The sequence below is a fragment of the Bos grunniens genome, chromosome 9 (assembly GCF_055505025.1).
Source record: "Bos grunniens cultivar Pamir isolate PY7600 chromosome 9, Bosgru_T2T1.0, whole genome shotgun sequence".
Taxonomy (NCBI): domain Eukaryota; kingdom Metazoa; phylum Chordata; class Mammalia; order Artiodactyla; family Bovidae; genus Bos; species Bos grunniens.
Window position 1 is genome coordinate 30715150 of NC_141173.1, and position 23174 is coordinate 30738323.

A 23174-nucleotide genomic window follows, 5' to 3' on the forward strand; every position below is an offset into this window, starting at 1 on the left:
AAATTATCCATTTCAAAATTTTACTAATTTCAGGAATCCTTTTCCTAACATCTCTGATAGTGGTTTCTCTATTTGAAAGGATCCACTGATATTTTAATTCCTATTTGGTTCTCAGTTGTAGTGATGGATGCCTATAGATACAAATTATAGGCAGGTGAGAAGGGAAGGAAAAAATAGAGGAAGGGAGAATAGAGAAAGAAATTTTAAAAAGGAGTGAAAGTGTCCTGTAATATAGGCTGGGTTTTGGTAGTTGTATATTAGCAGTTGACTTTGTTGCTAATTACTGGAGTCTGCCTTTGGAACATCTTGCCTTGAGTTCTGTTAATTTTACTGCCTTGGTTCATGTAACCAGATGCAAAAACTTGGGAAATAACATATTTTAGATTTCCTATTAATTATTTTCCTGTTGTGTGAATTCTGTTGTGTCATTTGGTGTTTCAGAAAAACTGACTTTTGTCTTTAGGATTATATTCTTAGAGGGACTTTACAGAAAAAAATAATAAGTTTAATTTAGTTGAATGTTTTAATTTGTGCTAATAGTCTTTCTCTTACAAAGCTTGCTTTGAATTTAAAGGTATAAAGAGATGATTCATTCTCTGAAGAACATCATGATGATAGTGGTGGAATCTATGATTAACAAGTTTGAAGAAGATGAAATACGAAGTCAAGAGAGGCAGAAAAAAATCCAAAAGGAGAAAAGCAGTAGTTATTGCACAGACAATTGCTCTGATAGTGATTCGTCCTTCAATCAGGTGTGTTGTTTAATTCTGCCTTTATGTCTTGAAATGGTATTTAATAATCATTAGCTTCAATTCAGTCTTTATTAGCCAGATTTTTTTTCTACTTTCTAGTTTTAAGATTCAGAAGAATAAGCAATAACATAATCTGATATTAAACATTTAGTTCATGAAATAATATCTTCTAGAATTATATGTACAGCAAATTATATCTGAATAATTGTTAATGAGATTAGGAAATAAACTGGTAGATTTTGGATAAAAAAAAATGAAGCAATCTGCTTAGTCTTTAGTTAAACAAAAGATCTTATTCCCAGTTAATCCTTATTAATCAAATATTAACTACACTGTAGATGAGACATGGAGATAAAATATTTCCTTTATCTTCTGGAGATGAAAGTTGCTATGAATTGTTAGTTTTAAAAGATAAGCTTTTTTTTAATGTTCAAAGATTTGAAGCTTTATATTTTATCCTTCCCATTTATTGGAATCCTTGTCATTTAGCTACAACAGAGCTAAGAGTCCAGTGTCTAGATTAGTCCTAACAGAAAACAAAGGAAACTAGTTGGAGTAGAGCCCATGAATGCACCATAAATTTCCATACAGAAACTTTCAGGCCATGTGGAGTCTGTTTGACCTTCATATGAATCCCACCTGATATTTTTAGTGAAACATTTTCACCTAATTAGTTCTAACGTAGGGACATAACTGTAACATAGATCCTAAATGCATACCAAAAAGGAATATGGAAAGTTTGGGTGAGACATGAAATATATATGTATATTAATCGACTACACTTTTGAAGGGAAAATGGCTTTGGAATTAGTCAAGGCAGAATGTAAAAGTTATCACTGCATTATTTACCAGGAGATAACTGTGCTGAGTTTTAATTTTTATAAGTCCAGTTAATTATCTGATGTGATGGAGGAAGTGACAAAGGTTGTGAATTTTCTTCATGTTTTGGCTATAAATCATCCCTTGTTGATGTACTCTTTGGAAGAAGAGTAGGCTATAGAGATTTTAGTTCAGTTTAATGTAATCAGATGGCTTATTCAATAGGTTTACTGAAATGCTACTTTTCAAGGACATTCTGGAAAGGAAAGGCACAGAAACACCTAACTTTAGAACTCTGAGGACTCATAAGATTATACTTTCTTAGTTATCCAGTTCAGTTCAGTCGCTCAGTCTTGTCCAACTCTGTGACCCCATGAACCGCAGCACACCCAGGGCTTCCTGTCCATCACCAACTCCTGGAGTTCACCCAAACTCATGTCCATTGAGTAGGTGATGCCATCCAACCATCTCACCCTCTGTCATCCCCTTCTCCTCCTGCCCTCAATCTTTCCCAGCATCAGGGTCTTTTCAAATGAGTCAGTTCTTTGCATCAGGGGGCAAAGGTATTGGAGTTTCAGCTTCAACATCAGTGCTTGCAATGAACACCCACGACTGATCTCCTTTAGGATGGACTGGTTGGATCTCCTTGCAGTCCAAGGGACTCGCAAGAGTCTTCTCCAACACCACAGTTCAAAAGCATCAATTCTTCAGTGCTCAGCTTTCTTTATAGTCCAAATCTCACATCCATGCATGACCACTGGAAAAACCATAGCCTTGGCTAGACGGACCTTTGTTGACAAAGTAATGTCTCTGCTTTTTAATATGCTGTCTAGGTTGGTCATAACGTTCCTTCCAAGGAGTAAGCATCTTTTAATTTCATGGCTGCAACCACCATCTGCAGTGATTTTGGACCCCCCCAAAATAGTCAGCCTCTGTTTCCACTGTTTGCCCATCTATTTGCCATGAAGTGATGGGACCGGATGCCATGATCTTAGTTTTCTGAATGTTGAGCTTTAAGCCAACTTTTTCACTCTCCTCTTTTACTTTCATCAAGAGGCTCTTTAGTTCTTCTTCACTTTCTGCCAGAAGGGTGGTGTCATCTGCATATCTGAGGTTATTGATATTTCTCCCGGCAATCTTGATTCCAGCTTGTGCTTCTTCCAGCCCAGTGTTTCTCATGATGTACTCTGCATGAAAGTTATATAAACAGGGTGACAATATACAGCCTTGATGTACTCCTTTTCCTATTTGGGACCAGTCTGTTGTTCCATGTCCACTTCGAACTGTTGCTTCCTGACCTGCATACAGGTTTCTCAAGATGCAGGTCAGGTGGTCTTGTATTCCCATCTCTTTCAGAATTTTCCACAGTTTATTGTGATCCACACAGTCAAAGGCTTTGGCATAGTCAATAAAGCAGAAATAGATGTTTTTCTGGAACTCTCTTGCTTTTTCCATGATCCAGTGGATGTTGGCTATTTGATCTCTGGTTCCTCTGCCTTTTCTAAAACCAGCTTGAACATCTGGAAGTTCCCAGTTCACATACTGCTGAAGCCTGGCTTGGAGAGTTTTATGTATTACTTTACTAGAGTGTGAGATAAGTGCAATTGTGTGGTAGTTTGAGCATTTTGGCATTGCCTTTTTTTGGGATTGCAGTGAAAACTGACCTTTTCCAGTCCTGTGGCCACTTCTGAGTTTTCCAAATTTGCTGACATATTGAGTGCAGCACTTTCACAGCATAATCTTTTAGGATTTGAAATAGCTCAACTGGAATTCCATCACCTTTGCTAGCTTTGTTGGTAGTGATTTTTCCTAAGGCCCACTTGACTTCTCATTCCAGGATGTCTGGCTCTAGGTGAGTGATCACACCATCGTGATTATCTTGGTCATGAAGATTTTTTTGTACAGTTCTTCTGTGTATTCTTGCCACCTCTTCTTAATATCTTGTGCTTCTGTTAGGTCCATACCATTTCTGTCCTTAATTGTGTCCATCTTTGCATGAAATGTTCCTTTGGTATCTCTAATTTTCTTTTTTATTATTATTATTATATTTTAAATATAAATTTGTTTATTTTAATTGGAGGCTAATTACTTTACAATATTGTTTTGGTTTTGCCATACATCAACATGAATCCACCACGAGTGTACACGTGCTCCCCATCCCAAAACCCCGTCTCTCCTCCTTCCCCATACCATCCCTTTGGGTCATCCCAGTGCACCAGCCCCAAGGATCCTGTATCCTGCATCGAACCTGAACTGGCGACTCATTTCATATATGATATTATACATGTTTCAATTTCATTCTCCCAAATCATCCCACCCTCTCCTTCTCGCACAGAGTCCAAAAGACTGTTCTATACATCTGTGTCTCTCTTGCTGTCTCGCGTACAGGGTTATCGTTACCATCTTTCTAAATTCCATATATATGTGTTAGTATACTGTATTGGTGTTTTTCTTTCTGGCTTACTTCATTCTGTATAATAGGCTCCAGTTTCATCTACCTCATTAGACCTGATTCAATTATGTATTCTTTTTAATGGCTGAGTAATACTCTATTGTGTATATGTACCACAGCTTTCTTATCCATTCATCTGCTGATGGACATCTAGGTTGCTTCCATGTCCTGGCTATTATAAACAGTGCTGCGATGAACTCTCTAATTTTCTTGAAGAGATCTCTAGTCTTTACCATCTATTGTTTTCCTCTATTTCTTTGCATTGATCTTTGCATTCTTAGTTATTAGATAAACCATATGTCTACACTGAAATTGTTTTCCAGGTTGGGCAGTGGTAAAGAATCCACCTGCAATGCAGGAGACGCATGAGTCCATTTCGATCCCTGGGTTGGGAAGATCTCTTGAGGGAGGAAATGGCAATCCACTCCAGGATTCTTGCCTTGAAACTTGCATGGATAGAGGAGCCTGGTGGGCTATGGTCTATGGGGTCACAGAGTCAGTCATGACTGAGCACATATACACTGAAATTAAACCAGAAGAGAGAAAAGTGGAGCATGTTATTTTGTTGTAAGAAGTACAAATATTTAGATCTAAATAGGATTGATTAACTGGCAGTTAAGCGTGTTAATCTCAAATGCCAAGTTATTTCCCATCATAGAATCATAGATTTTTGAAGAAATTCAAAGCTTTGGTAGAAATGGAATCATACTTTCAGAAGATATTTTTGTTTTTTGTTTTGATTCTTGAGAAGGATCTTGCTTTAAGTATATAGCTTCCTTTGGAATGTCCACAGAGTATATCTGCATGTTAAAGTGCCTGCCTTATGAATATGACTTTGTTTTAGAAGGGACTAATTGAATTGAATTTGAACTGGGCCCACCACCACCAAGGCATGGGATCCTTGGACCTTTGGGGAAAAAAATCACATAAATGCCAGAACTGTCCTGAAAGGTCTGTTAGTGTGGCTGAGATGTTTGGGTATGTTTTTGTTTAGTGAAAAAAAGATTCTTTTGCTTTAACTGACCAAAGAGAGGCTGAATTAATATGCTCAGAAGTGAAAGAGTCTCTGAAGATATATCAATCATTCATTCCATTAAATATTGATGTTATTATTGATGCCTTCAAAATTGATGTTACTTGCACTGGGCTTTAAAACTGAATTATTCTGTGAATAATATTTAGTCAACAATTTTGATGCTGCTGTTTTGATATTAGTAGAACATTTGTATTTTATGAATAGAGTAGGCTTTATTTCCTTGTTATTTTAAATATTGAATCCTGATTGTATATTGATCCATTATTAAAAAACTTTGAACATGACTTCCTTGGAGACTATTTGTGTACGTTTGAGCATATTAAAGAATAAAGTTGGCTGATTTTTACTATAATTGTGAGCAGAGAATTCTCAAAGGATTGATACTGTGATTAAACATGGAAGAGTCTGCAAAATAATGCTGAAAAGATAAATGTACACTTTGTATGGAGAAGGTGAGTTTAGTATAACAGTCCACTGCTGTTCTTTTGTAATGTGAACCTATATAAGGCATTTCTTTGCTTTCATGGCTACCTCTCCTTGAAGCCCATCCTTTGGTCTCTATGGCAGGCAGAATAATAGCCCTTTCAAAAACATCCATGTCTTAATTCCCAGAATTTGTAACCTGTTACCTTACATAGCCCAAGGGACTTGTAAATATGATTAAATTAAGATGGGGAGATTATTCTGGATTATTCAGGTAAGCCAAATGTAATCACAGGCGTCCATATGAGAGAGACTCAGGAAGGTCAGAGGCAGAGAAAGTGCTGGGCAGGCTGAAGTAGATGTCCGAGTGGTTGTTGGCTTTGAAGAGGGAAGGTGGCCCATGATCCCAGGATGCAGGCAGTCCCTAGAAGCTAGAAAAGGCAAGGAAATATATTCTCCCCAGAAGGCAGAAGGAACAGAGCTCTGTGGATGTATTCTGGACTCTAGAACTGTAAATTGGTGTTGAGAACTTCCCTGGTGGTCCAGTAGTTAAGAATCCGCCTGCCAAGGCAGGGGACACGGGTTCAGTCACTGGTCCAGGAAGATTCTACATGCAGTAGGGCAGCTAAACTCTTGTGCTACAGCTGCTGAAGCTCACTAGCTCTAGGGTCTGTGCTCTGCAGCAAGAGAAGCCATTGCACCCCACCGAAACTAGAGTAAACCCACGTGTAGGAGTGAAGACCCAGCATAGTCAAAATATAAATAAATAAAAATCTGTGGCTATAGAAGGGGAAAAATGGGTCACTGGGAACAACTAACAGTTAAAAAAAATAAATAAATTGGTGTTTTTTTATGTCATGAAGTTTATGGTAACTTGTTACAGTAGCAATGCTGAAACTAGTATCTTCCCATTGTTACTTGTTCACCTAAAGGCCAGGTTTGTTGTTTCTGCTTTTTACTTCCTGGAAAAGAAGCGATTCCTTGGATTTTGTGTTTGAACTGCCTCCTGGAAACAATTTCAACTCCATCTTGTTACTAGGTTTTGAATCTTTCAATAAGACTTTTCTTAAGTAGCTCTTTTCTTTTATTGGATGTGATGCCTTTGCCCTGAGTATGTGCTATGCTTTGCAACCCTGTGGACTGTAGCCTGCCAGGCTCCTCTGTCCATGGGATTTTCCAGGCAAAAACACGGGAGTGGGTTGCCATTTCCAGGATCCTTTCAGGGAATCTTCCTGACCTAAGGATCCAACCCGCATCTCTTATGTCTCCTGCATTGGCAGGCAGGTTCTTTACAGCTGAGCTACTGGGGAAGCCCTTGTGCTATGCACTGGATCACTCTAATTTGTGTTTTGCCCTAACTTCTCAAATCTTAGAGTATCTTGAGTTCAACCCCATTTTTGGCCTCTGTTAAAATCTCAGATATACAGATGACACCACCCTTATGGCAGAAAGTGAATAGGAACTAAAAAGCCTCTTGATGAAAGTGAAAGAGGAGAGTGAAAAAGTTTGCTTAAAGCTCAACATTCACAAAACTAAGATCATGGCATCTGGTCCCATCAGTTCATGGCATCTGGTCCCATCAGTTCATGGGAAATAGATGGGGAAACAGTGGAAACAGTGTCAGACTTTATATTTTTGGGCTCCAAAATCACTGCAGATGGTGACTGCAGCCATGAAATTAAAAGACGCTTACTCCTTGAAAGAAAAGTTATGAGCAACCTAGATAGCATATTCAAAAGCAGAGACATTACTTTGCCAACAAAGGTCCATCTAGTCAAGGCTATGGTTTTTCCTGTGGTCATGTATGGATGTGAGAGTTGGACTGTGAAGAAAGCTGACCGCCTAAGAATTGATGCTTTTGAACTGTGGTGTTGGAGAAGACTCTTGAGAGTCCCTTGGACTGCAAGGAGATCCAACCAGTCCATTCTGAAGGAGATCAGCTCTGGGATTTCTTTGGAAGGAATGATGCTAAAGCTGAAACTCCAGTACTTTGGCCACCTCATGTGAAGAGTTGACCCATTGGCAAAGACTGATGCTGGGAGGGATTGGGGGCAGGAGGAGAAGGGGACGACAGAGGATGAGATGGCTGGATGGCATCACTGACTCGATGGATGTGAGTCTGGGTGAACTCTGGGAGTTGGTGATGGACAGGGAGGCCTGGCGTGCTGTGATTCATGGGGTCGCAAAGAGTCGGACACGATTGAGCAACTGAACTGAACTGAACTGAAAATCTTTAGAGTTTTACAGTGCTCTTTTTGGTGAGGAACTTTGCTTTTGAGGATGTCATAGAACTGCCGAAGAATCATAGGATTCTCTTGTTCAGTAGCATTGGCTAGAGCAATAGGATAACCGCAGCCCAAACTGTTGTTCAGAAGTTCCTCCATCTCTTTTAGTAGTAGTGTAGTCGCTCAGTCGTTTCCGATTCTTTGCGACCCGGTGAACTATAGCCCACCAGGCTCCTGTGTCCATGGGATTCTCTAGGCAAGAATACTTGAGTGGATTGCCATTTCCTTCTCCAGGGGATCTTCCCAACCCAGGGATCGAACCTGGGTCTCCCGCATCACAGGCAGATGCTTTACCCTCTGAGCCACCATTGATCAGACTTTTATTATTATTTTTTGCCTTATAAACAGAAAAAGATAAAAACCTAAAATCCTAAAAATGTAGAAAAAGAAAGTCATCTGAGACTAGAAAAAAAGAACATACTAGTATCAATAGTGCATCTGCCTAGAGTTAAGCTTGAGACAGGTGGATTGGGAGGAGAATTGGTTAGGTGCAGGTGTGAGCTTCCTTGCTTGCTTGTTTAATAGTAATGTCTTGAGACAGTTTGATACCAGAAAAGCTAATTTCTTTAATTAACAGTGCTAATACCTTCATGAATATGTGTTCCTTTATACTTTTAAATATTAATAGGTTTTTGTTTTTATTTCTCAATGGTAGCACTTTTCACATAAGTATCTAGGAAATTAAGAACTTTATCATTTGAAAATATTTTAAAAATTTGTTTTTGTTTTGAATTAATAACTTTTTCTGTATTTAAGACTTAATGAACAGTGCATAGTTTTAAGAAGTTTTAGATGCACTACAGTTTTGAAAAGCTATTTTACATGAAGCTAATTCCTTCTGAATCTTGAAAACAAGTCAGACTCTGGCTCTGCCATTTATGAACTGTGGGCTTTGGCTTCTTACTCTCTTTCTGTGTTCAATTTTCTTAACTGTTGTAGAAGAGACAGTAATAACATTTACCTTATAAGGTTGCTTTGCAGGTTTAATGTACATAAAGCATTCTACACACATTAAAGATCCTCATATTAAGCTCTTATGTAAGTGTTTGCTGTTATTGTCCTCATCCCTGGTTGGTGCTTTTTTTTTTTCTTTTCCTTTTGTGAGAATACAGAAGAAGTCATTGTGCAGTTAGACATTTTAAGCCTGAGGAATAACTAGGTTTCAGTTCAGTTCAGTTCAATTCAGTCGCTCAGTCGTGTCCGACTCTTTGTGACCCCATGAATCGCCGCACGCCAGGCCTCCCTGTCCATCACCAACTCCTGGAATTTACCCAAATTCATGTCCATCGAGTCCATGATGCCATCCAGCCATCTCATCCTCTGTCGTCCCCTTCTCCTCCTGCCCCCAATCCCTCCCAGCATCAGAGTCCAATGAGTCAACTCTTCGCAGGAGGTGGCCAAAGTACTGGAGTTTCAGCTTCAGCATCAGTCCTTCCAATGAACTAGGTTTAATATTTATATATTTTATTTCCCATAGCCATTTGTTTCAACAACAGAACAGTTGTCTTTCTTTCACTAGTTGTATTTCAATGGTTTATATAGTTTACAAACCAAAGATTTAAAAAGAGGTTTCTAGGGTAATTAATTTTAATGGTGGTATGAATTTTGAACTTAGTACAGTTATTGACTAATGTCAATAATCTTCAGTTTGTTTTGAATAAAGTGAGTACATCTCTGTAAAACAACAAAAGTTACAGAATGCATCTTGTGTTCACTATCTCTAGGTATACCTTGTTTGACAGAAATGTATACAAATCTTACTGTGGCATTTAAAGACCTTTAACTAGTATCTGCATGATCATGCTGCTGCTGCTGCTGCTAAGTTGCTTCAGTCGTGTCCAACTCTATGCGACCCCATAGACAGCAGCCCACAAGGCTCCCCTGTCCCTGGGATTCTCCAGGCAAGAACACTGGAGTGGGTTGCCATTTCCTTCTCCAACGCATGAAAGGGAAAAGTGAAAGTGAAGTCGCTCAGTCGTGTCCGACTCTTAGCGACCCCGTGGACTGCAGCCTACCAGGCTCCTCTGTCCATGGGATTTTCCAGGCAAGAGTACTGGAGTGAGGTGCCAGGCAAGAGTACTGGAGTGAGGTGCCATTGCCTTCTGCATAATCATGCAGTAGGACCAAAATTCATCTTAGATTATCAACCTATTCTACTTCTTGCCCTTTTCCCTGTAGAGTTTGCTCAGAAATTGTTTGCTTGGATTACAATTTCATTCACATAAATATGTTTAAAAAATATTTTTCCTTTTGGAGTTATCTACCTATATTGATATCACCAACAGATCTATTTTGTGTTGCTTTAGCAATGAAGTTAGCAGATCTGCTCTCTCAGGAATTTATCTTTTTATTTATTTCTTGACTGTGCTGTATGGCATCTGGGATGTTAGTTTTTGGACCAGGAATCAAATCCTTGGTCCCTGCATTGGAAGCATGGAGTCTTAGCCACCGGACCACTCTTTTCTGGTGGGGGAGAGGAGCAGGAATTTTTAATATAACTCTTTCAGCTGTTCTAAATACTTCTAGCAAATCTGTATTCAATGGAACACATTACCTGCATGCTGTAGTTAAATCAGTTATTGCAGTTAGTTGCAATGGAAATTTGCCCATCTACTGATACACAACACCCCTAGAGGAAATGTTAAATACAGAAAACCTTTAAGGTAGGTATTCCCGCTTTCCACACTTTTAGACTTACTCTGATCTCTAGTGTAATAAGTTATTTCATTGCTTATGTAACGTTTTAGGAATAATTTATACTGTTTTTAAGATGACAAAGGAATCTTGTATAGTAATGCATGTGTGCTCAATTGTGTCCGATTTGTTGCAACCCCACGGATTGTAGCCCAGCAGGCCCCTCTGTCTGTGGGATTTCCATAGTGGGTTGCCATTTCCTACTTCAGGGAATCTTCCCAACCCAGGGATCGAACCTGAGTCTCTTGCATCTCCTGCATTGGCAGGTGGATTCTTTACCACTGTACCGCCTGGGAACCCAATATCTTATATAGGTTAGTAAGTATATTAATGAGGCTACTCCATAATGATGGCAGCTTTTATTTTTAAGTGGTTATTTTAGGTATTATTTAAATTGCTTTGGCAAGAGAAAGTTTTTTTCCTTTTCCAAAACAGCTTATGGTCTACTATAAACTTTTTCTAGATGAAAGTTTTTACTTCAGAAATTCTTCACTTAAGAGGGGGCATTAAGAAAGGTTACAGAGAAGTACAGAAAAGAAAAGGAACAAAAAAGTTCAGTCAGCATTATAGTTATGGTTTGGGTACCTTTAGTACCTTCATGTTTATGTTGTTTTATCTTTGTTTCATAGATCTGAGATTCCTGGGTGTAAAATACTTTTTACTTTTACATGTCTTTTGAGTGTTACAATGTTCTGCATGTTGCAATTGCTCAGCAAATGATAACCTTCATATATAGGAAGGTACACTGTCCTAGTGCAACATTAAGTTCTCACTTAAATGCCTTGGGATACAAAAAAAAATCTAAGCTTGCTGCCAAACCAAACTAGTTCACTCCCTTCTCTTGTTCAGAATGCATTTTGTGCTTGGAATTATATTAAAATCATTTATAATAATACCTCTAAAAGTCTGCTAAATGAGTGAAGGAATGAATGTCCTGTTAATTGTGTTACAGAGTTACAAATTTTGTCAAGGAAAATTACAATTGATTTTAGACCAGTTGGATCCTGGGCAACCTAAAGAGGTAAGTTTAAAGGACAGCTGTTAAGTTCACTCAGATATGCTTATTATATATTATAATCAATAGCAGCTGGATTATTTCTCTTCAAGATAATCCTTTAATATCATGACAGTTCTAGGGTTACATCCCTGCTAGACCTTCTAGTCTTGAAATGAAGAGTCACAGAATAAGAGATGTTCTCTTTAGAAAATTGTCACAGTTTATAAGAGGAAATTTTTATTTCTAGTTTCAGTTTTCAAGGAGATGAAGTTATGAGCAGTTTCCCCCCAAACTGTTCCTTCACTGTCACTTTGTATGTGATAATTTAGTGATTTCTTTGAAGGAAAAAAACTTCATTTAATGCTCTTTCTACTTTGGAAAGTATGAGCAATTTTGACACATATATTTGTTTACTTGAAAAGATTTTTTAAAAGCAGCTTTACTGAATGTATTTCTTTATATTGTAATAACTATATAAATTAATTTTTATGAAGTTTTCTTTCATTTGACAGTGTCTGTTTCTCTTGACAGAAAATTATAGGGTTTTTGAAGTACCTGACATCTCGTACATCTTACCATTTGGTCTCAATTTTGAAATACATTGTTTTTCTTCAACTTTTTATTTTAAACCAAATGAATAGCTATGATTTACTCTCACTGATCTTTGTTTTTTCTCTCAGCATTTCACATTTTGATTTATTTTCTAGATTTTTAGTAAATGTTTCAACAGATCAGCAATCGGACCTGACTTTATATGATATAATATTATTGTTTTTAAGTGGATTGTTTGGAAATCTGTACATGATCAGAAACTTTTGTTCTGAACAAGTAATAAATTGTTAATGGAGTTTTGTCCTAAAAATTAACTTAAAAGGAGAAATTTACTATGTTTTTAAATTTTCTCTCTAGTCCTGCTTAACCTTATCCCAAATAAAATTGTATTTAGAAGTCTTTCATATGAATATATAGACATTTAAAAACACATGTGTATTGTGTTTTTCTCCTAAAACTTAACATCCTGATTTGGAATGCCTGGTGTCCTAAGGTCTTAGCTTTTTGACTCATTTTTTTTTTTTTTTTTCCTCTCATTAGGCTTCAGTCAGCCGAAAAACAACCAAATTTTGAGGAACTCACTAGTTGGAGAGTGAGAGGCAGAGAAGCTTTATTCCACTTCTGATTGGAATAGAGCTTTTTGCCACTGCTGTCTCTTGGGCCATACTGTCCTAAGTGAATTCTGTTTGGATTTTGAGAATTCTGATTGGATTTCTTCTCAGAAAGATGTATATGAAAATTCAGAAATTCAGTTTTGCATCACATTGCTGAATGACCCCCACCCTCCGCAGTGGTTATTAGGTCAGAAAATATGATGTAGAAGCAAAAGCAAGTTAAAATCAATTGTTTTGTGAGAATTGTTCATGTCTTGGAGTGGGAATGCCTTACCAGGAACATATGCGCAGGGTTTTAGAATTTGAGTCATCAAACTGTAGGACTGAAATTGGGTGGCCTTGGCCTGCAATGGCTTAGAGTAGGGCTTGGTTCCCAACCAGAGATTGGGCTGGGTCATGGCGGTGAGAGCACCAGATCCTAGCCACTAGACCAGTGGTCAGTGACAAGGGCCCTGGCCCTTCCACTTTGCAGAAAAGAATTTCCACAAAGACATAAAATAGTGAAGCAAGTGAAGTATTTATTAGGAAAAAGAGTACAGTACATATGGATAGACATTTTGGCAGACTCAGAGGGAGAGTCCCTGAGTTGTGCCCACATGGCAATTTGAATCACTTATATGGAGCATTTCTTTCAGGTTTCCTTTGACCAATCATTATGATTTGCCTGGTTTGCAGTCCATATTTGGTATATCTCAGGATTCTTGTGTACGTGTGCATCTCTTAGCCAAGATGGATCCTACTGAAAAGGCTTCTGGGTAGAACATCCCTTGATTTGACTCCAGTTTGGTTTCCAAGGAGCTTTTTCTGCACATGTGTGGTCGGGGAGGTCTGACTGCAGGAATGAGAAATATGTGTTTTCTGCAGGGTCCAGCCTCCTCCCTTAATTGCCGTCTATTCTTATCTTGGAGTTTCCATCAATAGAGAATGGATCTCCAGTTGTTTTACCCTGGCGGGACCCATCTGCCTCCTGCCTCAGGACCATGTGTGGGGGATTGTTCTAGTGAGGAAAGTCTATGGGAGGAGACACTGGGACACTTTATTCTGGCTTTTCAGATTTGACTACCATACCCTCTCCTGTTCCCCTCAGACATGTGACCTAGAATCTCCCAGTACATTGGATGGGCCAAAAAATTTGTTTTTCTGCAACATCTTGTGGAAAAATCCTAATGAACTTTTAGTGTTTTTTTAGTTTTTGCATTATATGAAATAACCTATTTTGTTTCTCTGCTAAGTAGTCTAAAAAAATCGGTTATCAAGAATTGTTTCATGAAAGGGCATCTGAGTCTCAATTGGCTCTTTAAAGCAATTATCCAAACTCAGCCTTTCAATGTTTGTTAAATGTTTTGAGAATTGCTGTTATTTTGGTGGCTGATTATTAATAAAAATTCTTTTAAAAATTATAGGTGAGATATGAAGCCTTGCAAACATTGTGTTCAGCTCCTCCATCTGATGTCCTGAACTGTGAAAATTGGACCACTCTCTGTGAGAAGCTGACAGTGTATCTTTCAGATCCTGATCCTGTATTTAGTGTAAGGAAATGCTTACAGAAGTATAAACATTTTCTGTTTTTTTCCCCCTACCATTCTAGAAGCAAATGGAATATAATTTTCTTTAATAGTAGCTCAAATATTTATGGAAATTCACCCCAGCTTTTGAATTGTCAAGTTTTTTTTTTTTTTTAGGGAATTAGCTTACTACATCATGATTAAATTCAGGGTCTGGTTAGAATCACACTTCATTGCCAAGACAGACTTTATTAGCATATGCGTTTTGTTTTTATCTTCTAAAGGGACATCCAAGTATCTGTGTCATTGTTTTTCAATTAAGAAAAATATTTTAAAAGAAAGTGTGTTTTTGAAAGAATTCATATGTGAAAACTTGAACTTGGAATGATTAAAATTTACTCTGAAAGATTTAAATAAGCATTTTCCTTGTGTATTTAAGTGTTAGAGACTACTTAAGTGCTTAGAAGGGTTTCCCTCCTAACTCAGTTGGTAAAGAATCTGCGTGCAATGCAAGCGACCCAGGTTCGGTTCCTGGGTCTCAAAGATCCCCTGGAAATGGAAATAACAGCCCACTCTAGTATTCTTGCCTGGAGAATCCCATGGACAGAGGAGCCTGGCAGGCTACAGTTCATGATCGCAAGAGTCGGACATGACTTAGCAACTAAACCACTACCACCAACTGCCTAGAAAGAGAAGTTAGAAAACTGTAAAGCTAAGACATTAGAAGATAATAGAGATGAATTATACAGCAAATATAGACAATTGCAAAAACTAAGGTTGCATAGTAGTAGAGGTAGTTATGTAAAAAATGATTCACATATGACTTCTCAGAAACACCATGTGATGAAAAGCAAGGTTACGTTAAAAAGTGCAGTAATTATATGGGATTAAAAAAAAATCTGGTCTGTATTCCAGCATCACATTTAACTACAAAAAAGTTTTTTAAATGCCTTTTTCTTCATAAATGATATATCAGTGAAGGAAAAAAGTGTCCTTAAAATATATAAGGTTTTTCTTTATATAGAATTTTTTAAGGTATAAGTAAAAGATAAATTTACCTACAATACACATCATTCTAGATCAGATGCTGGGAACACACTGAGCAAGACAGAAGCCTTTGCCTGCGTAGAACTTACATTCTAAAAGATGAGACAGTAAACAGTTCATAAAAATAAATCTCAATACCTTTTTACTACTTAAAAATACCCTTTCATCATTGAAAGTATAATTGTACTGGTAAACAGAAGGGATTTGGAAACAAATGATTTGTTCATATTTTTGTAAGAGGGAAAATGGTGTTTACTCAGTCCTGGATGCAGTTCAACAATACTAACACCAGAGGGTGATGCAGACTTCTCAAAAATTCTGAAGGATTTAAGGGGGAAAGATATTTCACTGTTACCTTTTCACTTCAACGCATTCTAACTGGAAATACAATTGTTTAAGTTTCCCTCCTAAAGATAGAATAGTGCTCTAATAGGTTTTCTTTATTCCTTTTATAAACATTGTAAAGATCATGCTGGGTCAATTTAAGTGCTTTGGTTTGGCCATTATATGCAGCAAGAGTTTGTGTTAGTACTTAAGGCAATAGCATTGGAAGAAGCAGTTATCTGAGGAGCGATGACAACAGAACCAATCATTTGAGTAGGAAACAAGGCATGATATTCTTTTTGTCTAAAACTTATGCTTTATCCAAATTCTTGAGTTCAATTCTGTTTCTTCATTTTCTACTCCGAAGGATACTTACATGTAACTGAGTGAAGTATATAGTGTTTGAAAGTGTGACAAATATTAATGCTTACCAATTGCTGCAACTATGAAAACATGCTTCCCAAATTAATTAATACCCTATGTTCGGTAAGAATCTCTTGGGTTTTTTCAGTATATTTTTAGTCATTTGTGTGTGTGTGTGTGTTAGTCATTCAACTGTATGCGACTCTTTGCAACTCCATGGACTATATCCCACCAGGCTCCTCTGCCCATGGAATTCTCCAGGCAAGAATATTGGAGTGAGTTGCCATTCCCTTCTCCAGGGTGTCTTCCCAACCCAGGGATTGAACCCAGGTCTCCCGCATTGTGGGCAGATTCTTTACCATCTGACTTCTTCTTGGGTAACCATTTTCTTAAATGTATTAATCTAATATTTGATATGAAAAGTGAAAGTGAAGTTGCTCAGTCGTGTCCGACTCTCTGCAACCCGGTGGACTGTAGCCCACCAGGCTTCTCCATCCATGGAATTTTCCAGGCATGAGTACTGGAGTGGGTTGCCATTTCCTTCTCCAGGGGATCGTCCTGACCCAGGTCTCCTGCATTGTAGGCGGATGCTTTGCCATCTGAGCCACCAGGGAATCTCCCATATTTGATATAGGCAAGGTTATTAGTTTTTTCCTCAAAGTAGAACATTTGAGGGAATTTTATTTTTTTAATGAAAAATTGAATTTCACTATTAAGATTAATCCCATCAAAGTTGGTATAATTAAAATGATAAGCTGTCATTTCTAAGTACCTGTTAGTGTCACGTACTGACTACTTCTATGATCTCATTTAATTTTTTTACATTGTGATAGTTCCTACTTTATGTTTTAATAATGTAAAATTTTATAATATAATATTTTTCTTGGGAGTAGGTAAAATTATTGAAGTCCTAAAAGTCTAAACTTTCCTGTAAGCAATTAAAACAAAAACAGATACTGGATTTGGAAAGGAGTGGGTTGTTTTTTACATGTAGTACTCCTACTGTTTCCTTGTCTGACAGCTTTACATTGTGTTAGATTATAACAAATTATATTGTTTCCTTCCTTTAGTGAACCTCACTCTGCCTCCTCATGTCTGTCCCACTATCACCAAATTTTACAATGTTCTGCTGCATTAGATTGACTCTTAGTTTTGGTTGACTTTACTTTTTGCCAACCAACACAAGAATGTGCCATTTTAGTTACATTTCTATTGAAGTTTTTGAATGGTCATGTGTTTATTAAGGTTTTCGCTATGTGAAAAAATGATTCTTACAAAAATAGATGATGAAAGAATCTTGGATACAAATTTTGTTTCATTTCCATAGGACCGGATTTTAAAATTCTATGCACAGACGTTTACACTTTCACCATTACATATGACCAAGGAAATTTATACAAGCTTAGGTATGTTCATTATATCATTTTCAAAACTTTTGAAAATTTGTGCTTAAGAAAAATGGACAGGAAATAACTTTTTAGAAAGCACTATAACTGAATGGCATAATAACCTTATTTTTACTTTTCCTTTTAGCTAAATATTTGGAGTTATACTTTCTTTCTAGAGAAAATAATATTCCTACTCTTTCAACTGGCATAGACATAAGTAATCCTAATGTGACCCATTTACTTAAAAAGGTATTTACTTTCTGTAATATGCTTTTATTTCTCTTGATGTAATTCTGTATTTAAGAATTCTAAACTTTTGAGAATGGTTATATACTGTTTTATAGATTCGTCTTCTAAATGAATATCAGAAAGAGGCTCCATCTTTTTGGATTCGACACCCAGAAAAGTAAGCCCCCTAATTTATACCAGTAATGAGATTAGGAATCTTACTGGCCACATACATTTCAAAAAGTAGATAGTCAACTGATTTTATGCGGTTTGTTTTTAGCTTTTCATGTTTTGTACTTAGCTATGTGAATGGCTCTAAACCAGTATATATAATACAGTTTAATTATCACAATGGGTTTCTCAAGTGGCTCAGCTGTGAAAAATCCACCTGCCAATGCAGGAGATTGTGGGTTTGATGCCTGGGTCTGAAAGATCCCCTGGAGAAGTACATGTAACCCACTTCGGTATTCTTGCCTGGTTAATCCCATGAAGAGAGGCACCTGGTAGGCTACAGTCCATGGGGTTGCAAAAAGAGTCAGGCACAAGTTAGTGACTAAACAGCAGCAAAATTATCACAGCAAGGTAAAAAGAGGGTGCTGTAGCCTCAGGTTCTTTCATTACTGCTCTTTGAGTCTTTGATACTTGGGTGAAGTTCCTTCAATGTTCTTTAAACTTTTCCCTTTTTAATTCTAAGATTTTTAATGAGGTTGTAAGGGTAACTGTGGTCTAAAAAGGAAAGTTAAATTTGAACAGCCAGTGTTGAAGTAGAACATAAGTTTTTAGAGCAGAGGAAATTGGGGGTGAATCTCATCTCTGCCATTTACTGAAATATTAAAAATGATGTTTCTAAATAGTACCCATTACTTTGTCATTCCATAAATAAAAAATGTCACTGTTATATATATAACATTTTTTTTTTCTAAAAATCACTTATTTCCCAAACTATCAGGTATATGGAAGAAATTGTGGAGAGTACCTTGTCTTTGTTATCAGTTAAACATGATCAAAGCCATCTTGTCTCACAAAAAATTTTGGATCCGATATATTTTCTTGCATTGGTGGATACCAAAGCTGTGTGGTTCAAAAAGTGGATGGTAAGGAAATACGGAATGTTTTTCTACCTTTCTTTGCATTGCTATATTGTTTTAAAAAAATAGCTGCCGTTTGTTTACAGCGTCAAGAATTCTAATCACGTTTACATGTGTTAACTCAATTCTTATAACAGTTTATGATATAGGCAGTATTATTATCCTATTTTACAGATGCAGCACCTGAGGCATAGAGAAGTAACTTGCTCAGTATTCTTTACCTAGTAGGTGACAGATTCAGAATAGGATTTTAATGGTAATTCATTTGAATCTACTAAACTGAATGACCTATTCCAAATCATGTCTTATTTTATTTTATTTTTTAATTTTTAAAAGCTTTTGGCCTTGCCACTCCACGTATGAGATCTTAGTCCCCCGTCCAGGGATGAAACCTGTGCCCCCTGCATTGGAAGTGCAGAGTTAACTGTTGGACTGCCAGAGAAGTCTCATATCTTAGTTGTAAAGCTATGAATTTTTAAAGAAGATGTGGTAAACCATAAGGGTTCAGTTTCACTTTTCTCTGGCTTATAGATGTCTGGAAACATCTCTTCATTTGCCACTTCCTGAATCTGCAGTTTAGAAAATGTGTTTAATGCCTGAATGCTGGTGACTTCCTGTGGAACTGACCACTGCCTTAGAACTATACTAATATTAAAAGATTGTTAAACACTGTTAGCTCCCTCTTCTGCTGTTGAGTAAGAGTAGTCTGCGTCTGACAGTAGTCAGAGTTATACTGGATTGTGTTCTTATGTCTTTGTCCCTCTCAACATGTATTTGTTGCAGAGGAAAGGATGGGAATGGGCCATATCTTGCCATGCAAACCATGCAAAGCAGCACCATGCTTCATTATTACTTAGCATGGTTTGGATGTTATCTAGCTGATGCTTTATTTTTTTTAAATTTTTATCTCAACTGTATCAGTTCAGTTCAGTTGCTCAGTCGTCTCCGACTCTTTGCGACCCCATGGATGGCAGCACGCGAGGCTTCCCTGTCCATCACCAACTCCCGGAGTTTACTCAAACTCATGTCCATTGAGTTGGTGATGCCATCCAACCATCTCATCCTCTGTCAGCCCCTTCTCTTCCCGCCTTTAATGTTTTCCAGAATCAGGGTCTTTTAAAATGCATCAGTGCTTGGCATCAGGTGGCCAAAGAATTGGAATTTCAGTTTCAGCATCAGTCCTTCCAATGAATATTCAGGACTGATTTCCTTTAAGATTGACTGGTTGGATCTCCTTGCAGTCCAAGGGACTCTCAAGTGTCTTCTCCAACACCACAGTTCAAAAGCATCAATTCTTCAGCACTCAGCTTTCTTTATAGTCCAACTCTCACATCCATACATGACTACTATAAAAACCATAGCTTTGACTAGACAGATCTTTGTCAGCAAACTAGTGTCTCTGCTTTTTAATATACTGTCTAGGTTGGTCATAACTTTTCTTCCAAGGAGCAAGTGTCTTTTACTTTCCTGGCTGCAGTCACCATCTGCAGTGATTTTGGAGGCGCCCCACATAAAGTCTGTTGCTGTTTCCATTGTCTCCCCATCTGTTTGCCATGAAGTGATGGAACCAAATGCCATGATCTTAGTTTTCTGAATGCTGAGTTTTAAACCAACTTTTTCACTCTCCTCTTTCACTTTCAGCAAGAGGCTCTTTAGTTCTTCTTCACTTTCTGCCATAAGGGTGGTGTCATTTGCATATCAGGTTATTGATATTTCTCCCGGCAATCTTCATTCCAGCTTGTGCTTCTTCCAGCCTGCCATTTCTCATGATGTACTCTGTATATAAGTTAAATAAGCAGAGTGACAATACACAGCCTTGATGTACTCCTTTCCGGATTTGGAACCAGTCTGTTGTTCCATGTCCAGTTCTAACTGTTGCTTGACCTGCATACAGATTTCTCAGGAGGCAGGTCAGGTGGTCTGGTATTCACATCTTTTTAAGAATTTTCCACAGCTTGTTGTGATCCACAAAGTCAAAGACTTTGGCGTAATCAATAAAGCAGAAGTAGATGTTTTTCTGGAACTCTCTTGCTTTTTTGATGATCCAGTGGATGTTGGCAATTTGATCTCTGCTTCCTCTGCCTTTTCTAAATCCAACTTGAACATCTGAAGTTCATGATTCATGTACTGTTGAAACCTGGCTTGGAGAATTTTGAGTATTACTTTGCTAGCCTGTGACATGAGTGCAGTTGTGTGGTAGTTTGAACATTCTTTGGCATTACCTTTCCTTGGAATTGGAATGAGAACTGCCCTTTTCCAGTCCTGTGGCCACTGTTGAGTTTTCCAAATTTGCTGGCATACTGAGTGCAGCACTTTAACAGCATCATCTTTTAGGATTTGAAAGAGCTCAACTGGAATTCCACAACTTACACTAGCTTTGTAGTGATGCTTTCTAAGGCCCACTTGACTTCACATTCCAGGAGGTCTGGCTCCAGATGAGTGATCACACCATTGTGATTATCTGGGTCATGAAGATCTTTTCTGTGTATTCTTGCCACCTCTTCTTAATATCTTTTGCTTCTGTTAGGTCCATAGCATTTCTGTCCTTAATTGTGCCCATCTTTGCATGAAATGTTCCCTTGGTATCTCTAATTTTCTTGAAGAGTTCTCTAGTCTTTCCCATTCTATTCTTTTCCTCTATTTCTTTGCACTGATCACTGAAGAAGGCTTTCTTATCTCTCTTTACTATTCTTTGGAATTCTGCATTCAAATGGACCTATCTTTCCTTTTCTCCTTTCCCTTTCACCTCTTTTCTTTTCTCAGTTACTTGCAAGGCCTCCTCAGACAACCATTTTTCCTTTTTTCATTTCTTTTTCTTGGGGATGGTCTTGATCAGTATCTCCTGTACAGTGTCACGAACCTCCGTCCATAGTTCTTCAGCCACTCTATCATATCTAATTCCTTGAATGTCTTTGTCACTTCCAGTATATAATCTTAAGAAATTTGATTTATGTCCTACCTGAATGGTCAGTGGTTTTCCCTACTTTCTTCAGTTTAAGTCTGAATTTGGCAATAAGGAGTTCATGATCTGAGCCACAGTCAGCTCCCGGTCTTATTTTTGCTGACTGTATAGAGCTTCTCCATCTTTAGCTGCAAAGAATATAATCATTCTGATTTCAGTGTTGGCCATCTGATGTTGTCCATGTGTAGAGTCTTCTCCTGTGTTGTTGGAAGATGGCGTTTGCTATGACCAGTGTGTTCTCTTGGCAAAACTCTATTAGCCTTTGCCCTGCTTCATTCTGTACTCCAAGGCCAAATTTGCCTGTTACTCTAGGTATCTCTTAGCTTACTACTTTTGCATTCCAGTCCCCTATAATGAAAAGAACCTCATTTTTGGATGTTAGTTCTAGAAGGTTTTGTAGGTCTTCATAGAACCCTTCAATTTAAGCTTCTTCAGCATTACTGTTCGGGGCATAGACTTGGATTACTGTGAAATTGAATGGTTTGCATTATCATATCAACTGTATGATAATGCCCGGTTAACCAAAGCATCTGTTTGGTGCTTAACATTTACCTGACCTCTATATAGTATATGTTTGGTAAATTCTTGCTCAACTTAATTTAGTCTTAACTCTTTGTTCCTCATGGCAAAAAGATGGGGAGACAATGAAAACAGTGACAGAGTATTGTTTTGGCCTCCAAAAATCACTGCAGATTGTGACTGCAGCATGAAATTAAAAGATGCTTGCTCCTTGGAAGAAAAGTTATGCCCAACCTAGATAGCATATTAAAAAGCAGAGATATTACTTTGCTAACAAAGGTCCTTCTAGTGAAAGCTGTGGTTTTTCCAGTAGTCATGTATGAATGTGAGAGGTGGAGTTAAAGAAAGTTGAGCACCATAGAATTGATGCTTTTGAACTGTGGTGTTGGAGAAGACTTTTGAGAGTCCCTCAAATAGCAGGGAGATCCAAGCAGTCCATCCTAAAGGAAATCAATCCTGAATATTCATTGGAAGGACTGATGCTGAAGCTGAAGCTCCAATATTTTGGCCACCTGATGTGAAGAATTGACTCATTAGAAAAAGACCCTGATGCTGGAAAAGATTGAAAGCAGGAGGAGAAGGGGACGACAAAGGATGAGATTGTTGGATGGTATCACTGACTCGATGGACAGGAGTTTGAGTAGGCTCCAGGAGTTGGTGATGGATAGGGAAGCCTGGCCTGCTGCAGTCCATAGGGTTGCAAAGAGTTGGACATGACCGAGCAACTGAACTGAACTGAACCGAAACTGAAACTTTGTTCCTCAATCTGATATTTGACCTTTTTCTTTTTTTGATTATCAAATTATACCACTATTATAGAACATATGCAAAATATGTAAAAACACAAACAAAATTAAATATCTCTAATTCTATACATGGGCCTAACAACTATTGAGATTATATTTTATGTAGTTGTATGCTTTTAAAAAGACCTAAACAGATTAATTTTAACACATCATATTCTAAGTGCTTATAATTAACTTTTTTCACTTAACATTTTTATTGTCAGCACTTAATTCTAAAGAGAATGAGACACATCACAGGAAAACCAACCAACAGAAAATTATTAAATAGCTCCCATTAGAAATAGTTCTAGTATTACTAAAATTTATCACATTCTTCACTC

General features: G+C 37.6%; 1 protein-coding gene across 12 annotated transcripts in view; it reads left to right on the top strand.

The window, feature by feature from the left end:
• TBC1D32 (TBC1 domain family member 32) overlaps positions 1-23174 on the top strand; it is a 207197-nt gene that overhangs the window by 15735 nt on the left and 168288 nt on the right. For 9 of the 12 annotated variants that reach the window (XR_015132336.1, XR_015132337.1, XR_015132338.1 and 6 more), the window contains exons 4-10: positions 575-752; positions 11414-11482; positions 14028-14153; positions 17191-17269; positions 17397-17500; positions 17596-17657; positions 18429-18573. Coding sequence is in view for 9 of the 12 variants with exons in the window: in XM_086316349.1 (XP_086172475.1) it covers positions 575-752; positions 11414-11482; positions 14028-14153; positions 17191-17269; positions 17397-17500; positions 17596-17657; positions 18429-18573 (763 nt within the window). In the remaining 3 variants the exon portion in view is untranslated. Of the gene's footprint in view, positions 1-574; positions 753-11413; positions 11483-12522; positions 13310-14027; positions 14154-17190; positions 17270-17396; positions 17501-17595; positions 17658-18428; positions 18574-23174 lie in introns of those variants that run through there. The other 3 variants (XM_086316355.1, XM_086316356.1, XM_086316354.1) reach the window with 2 other exon arrangements.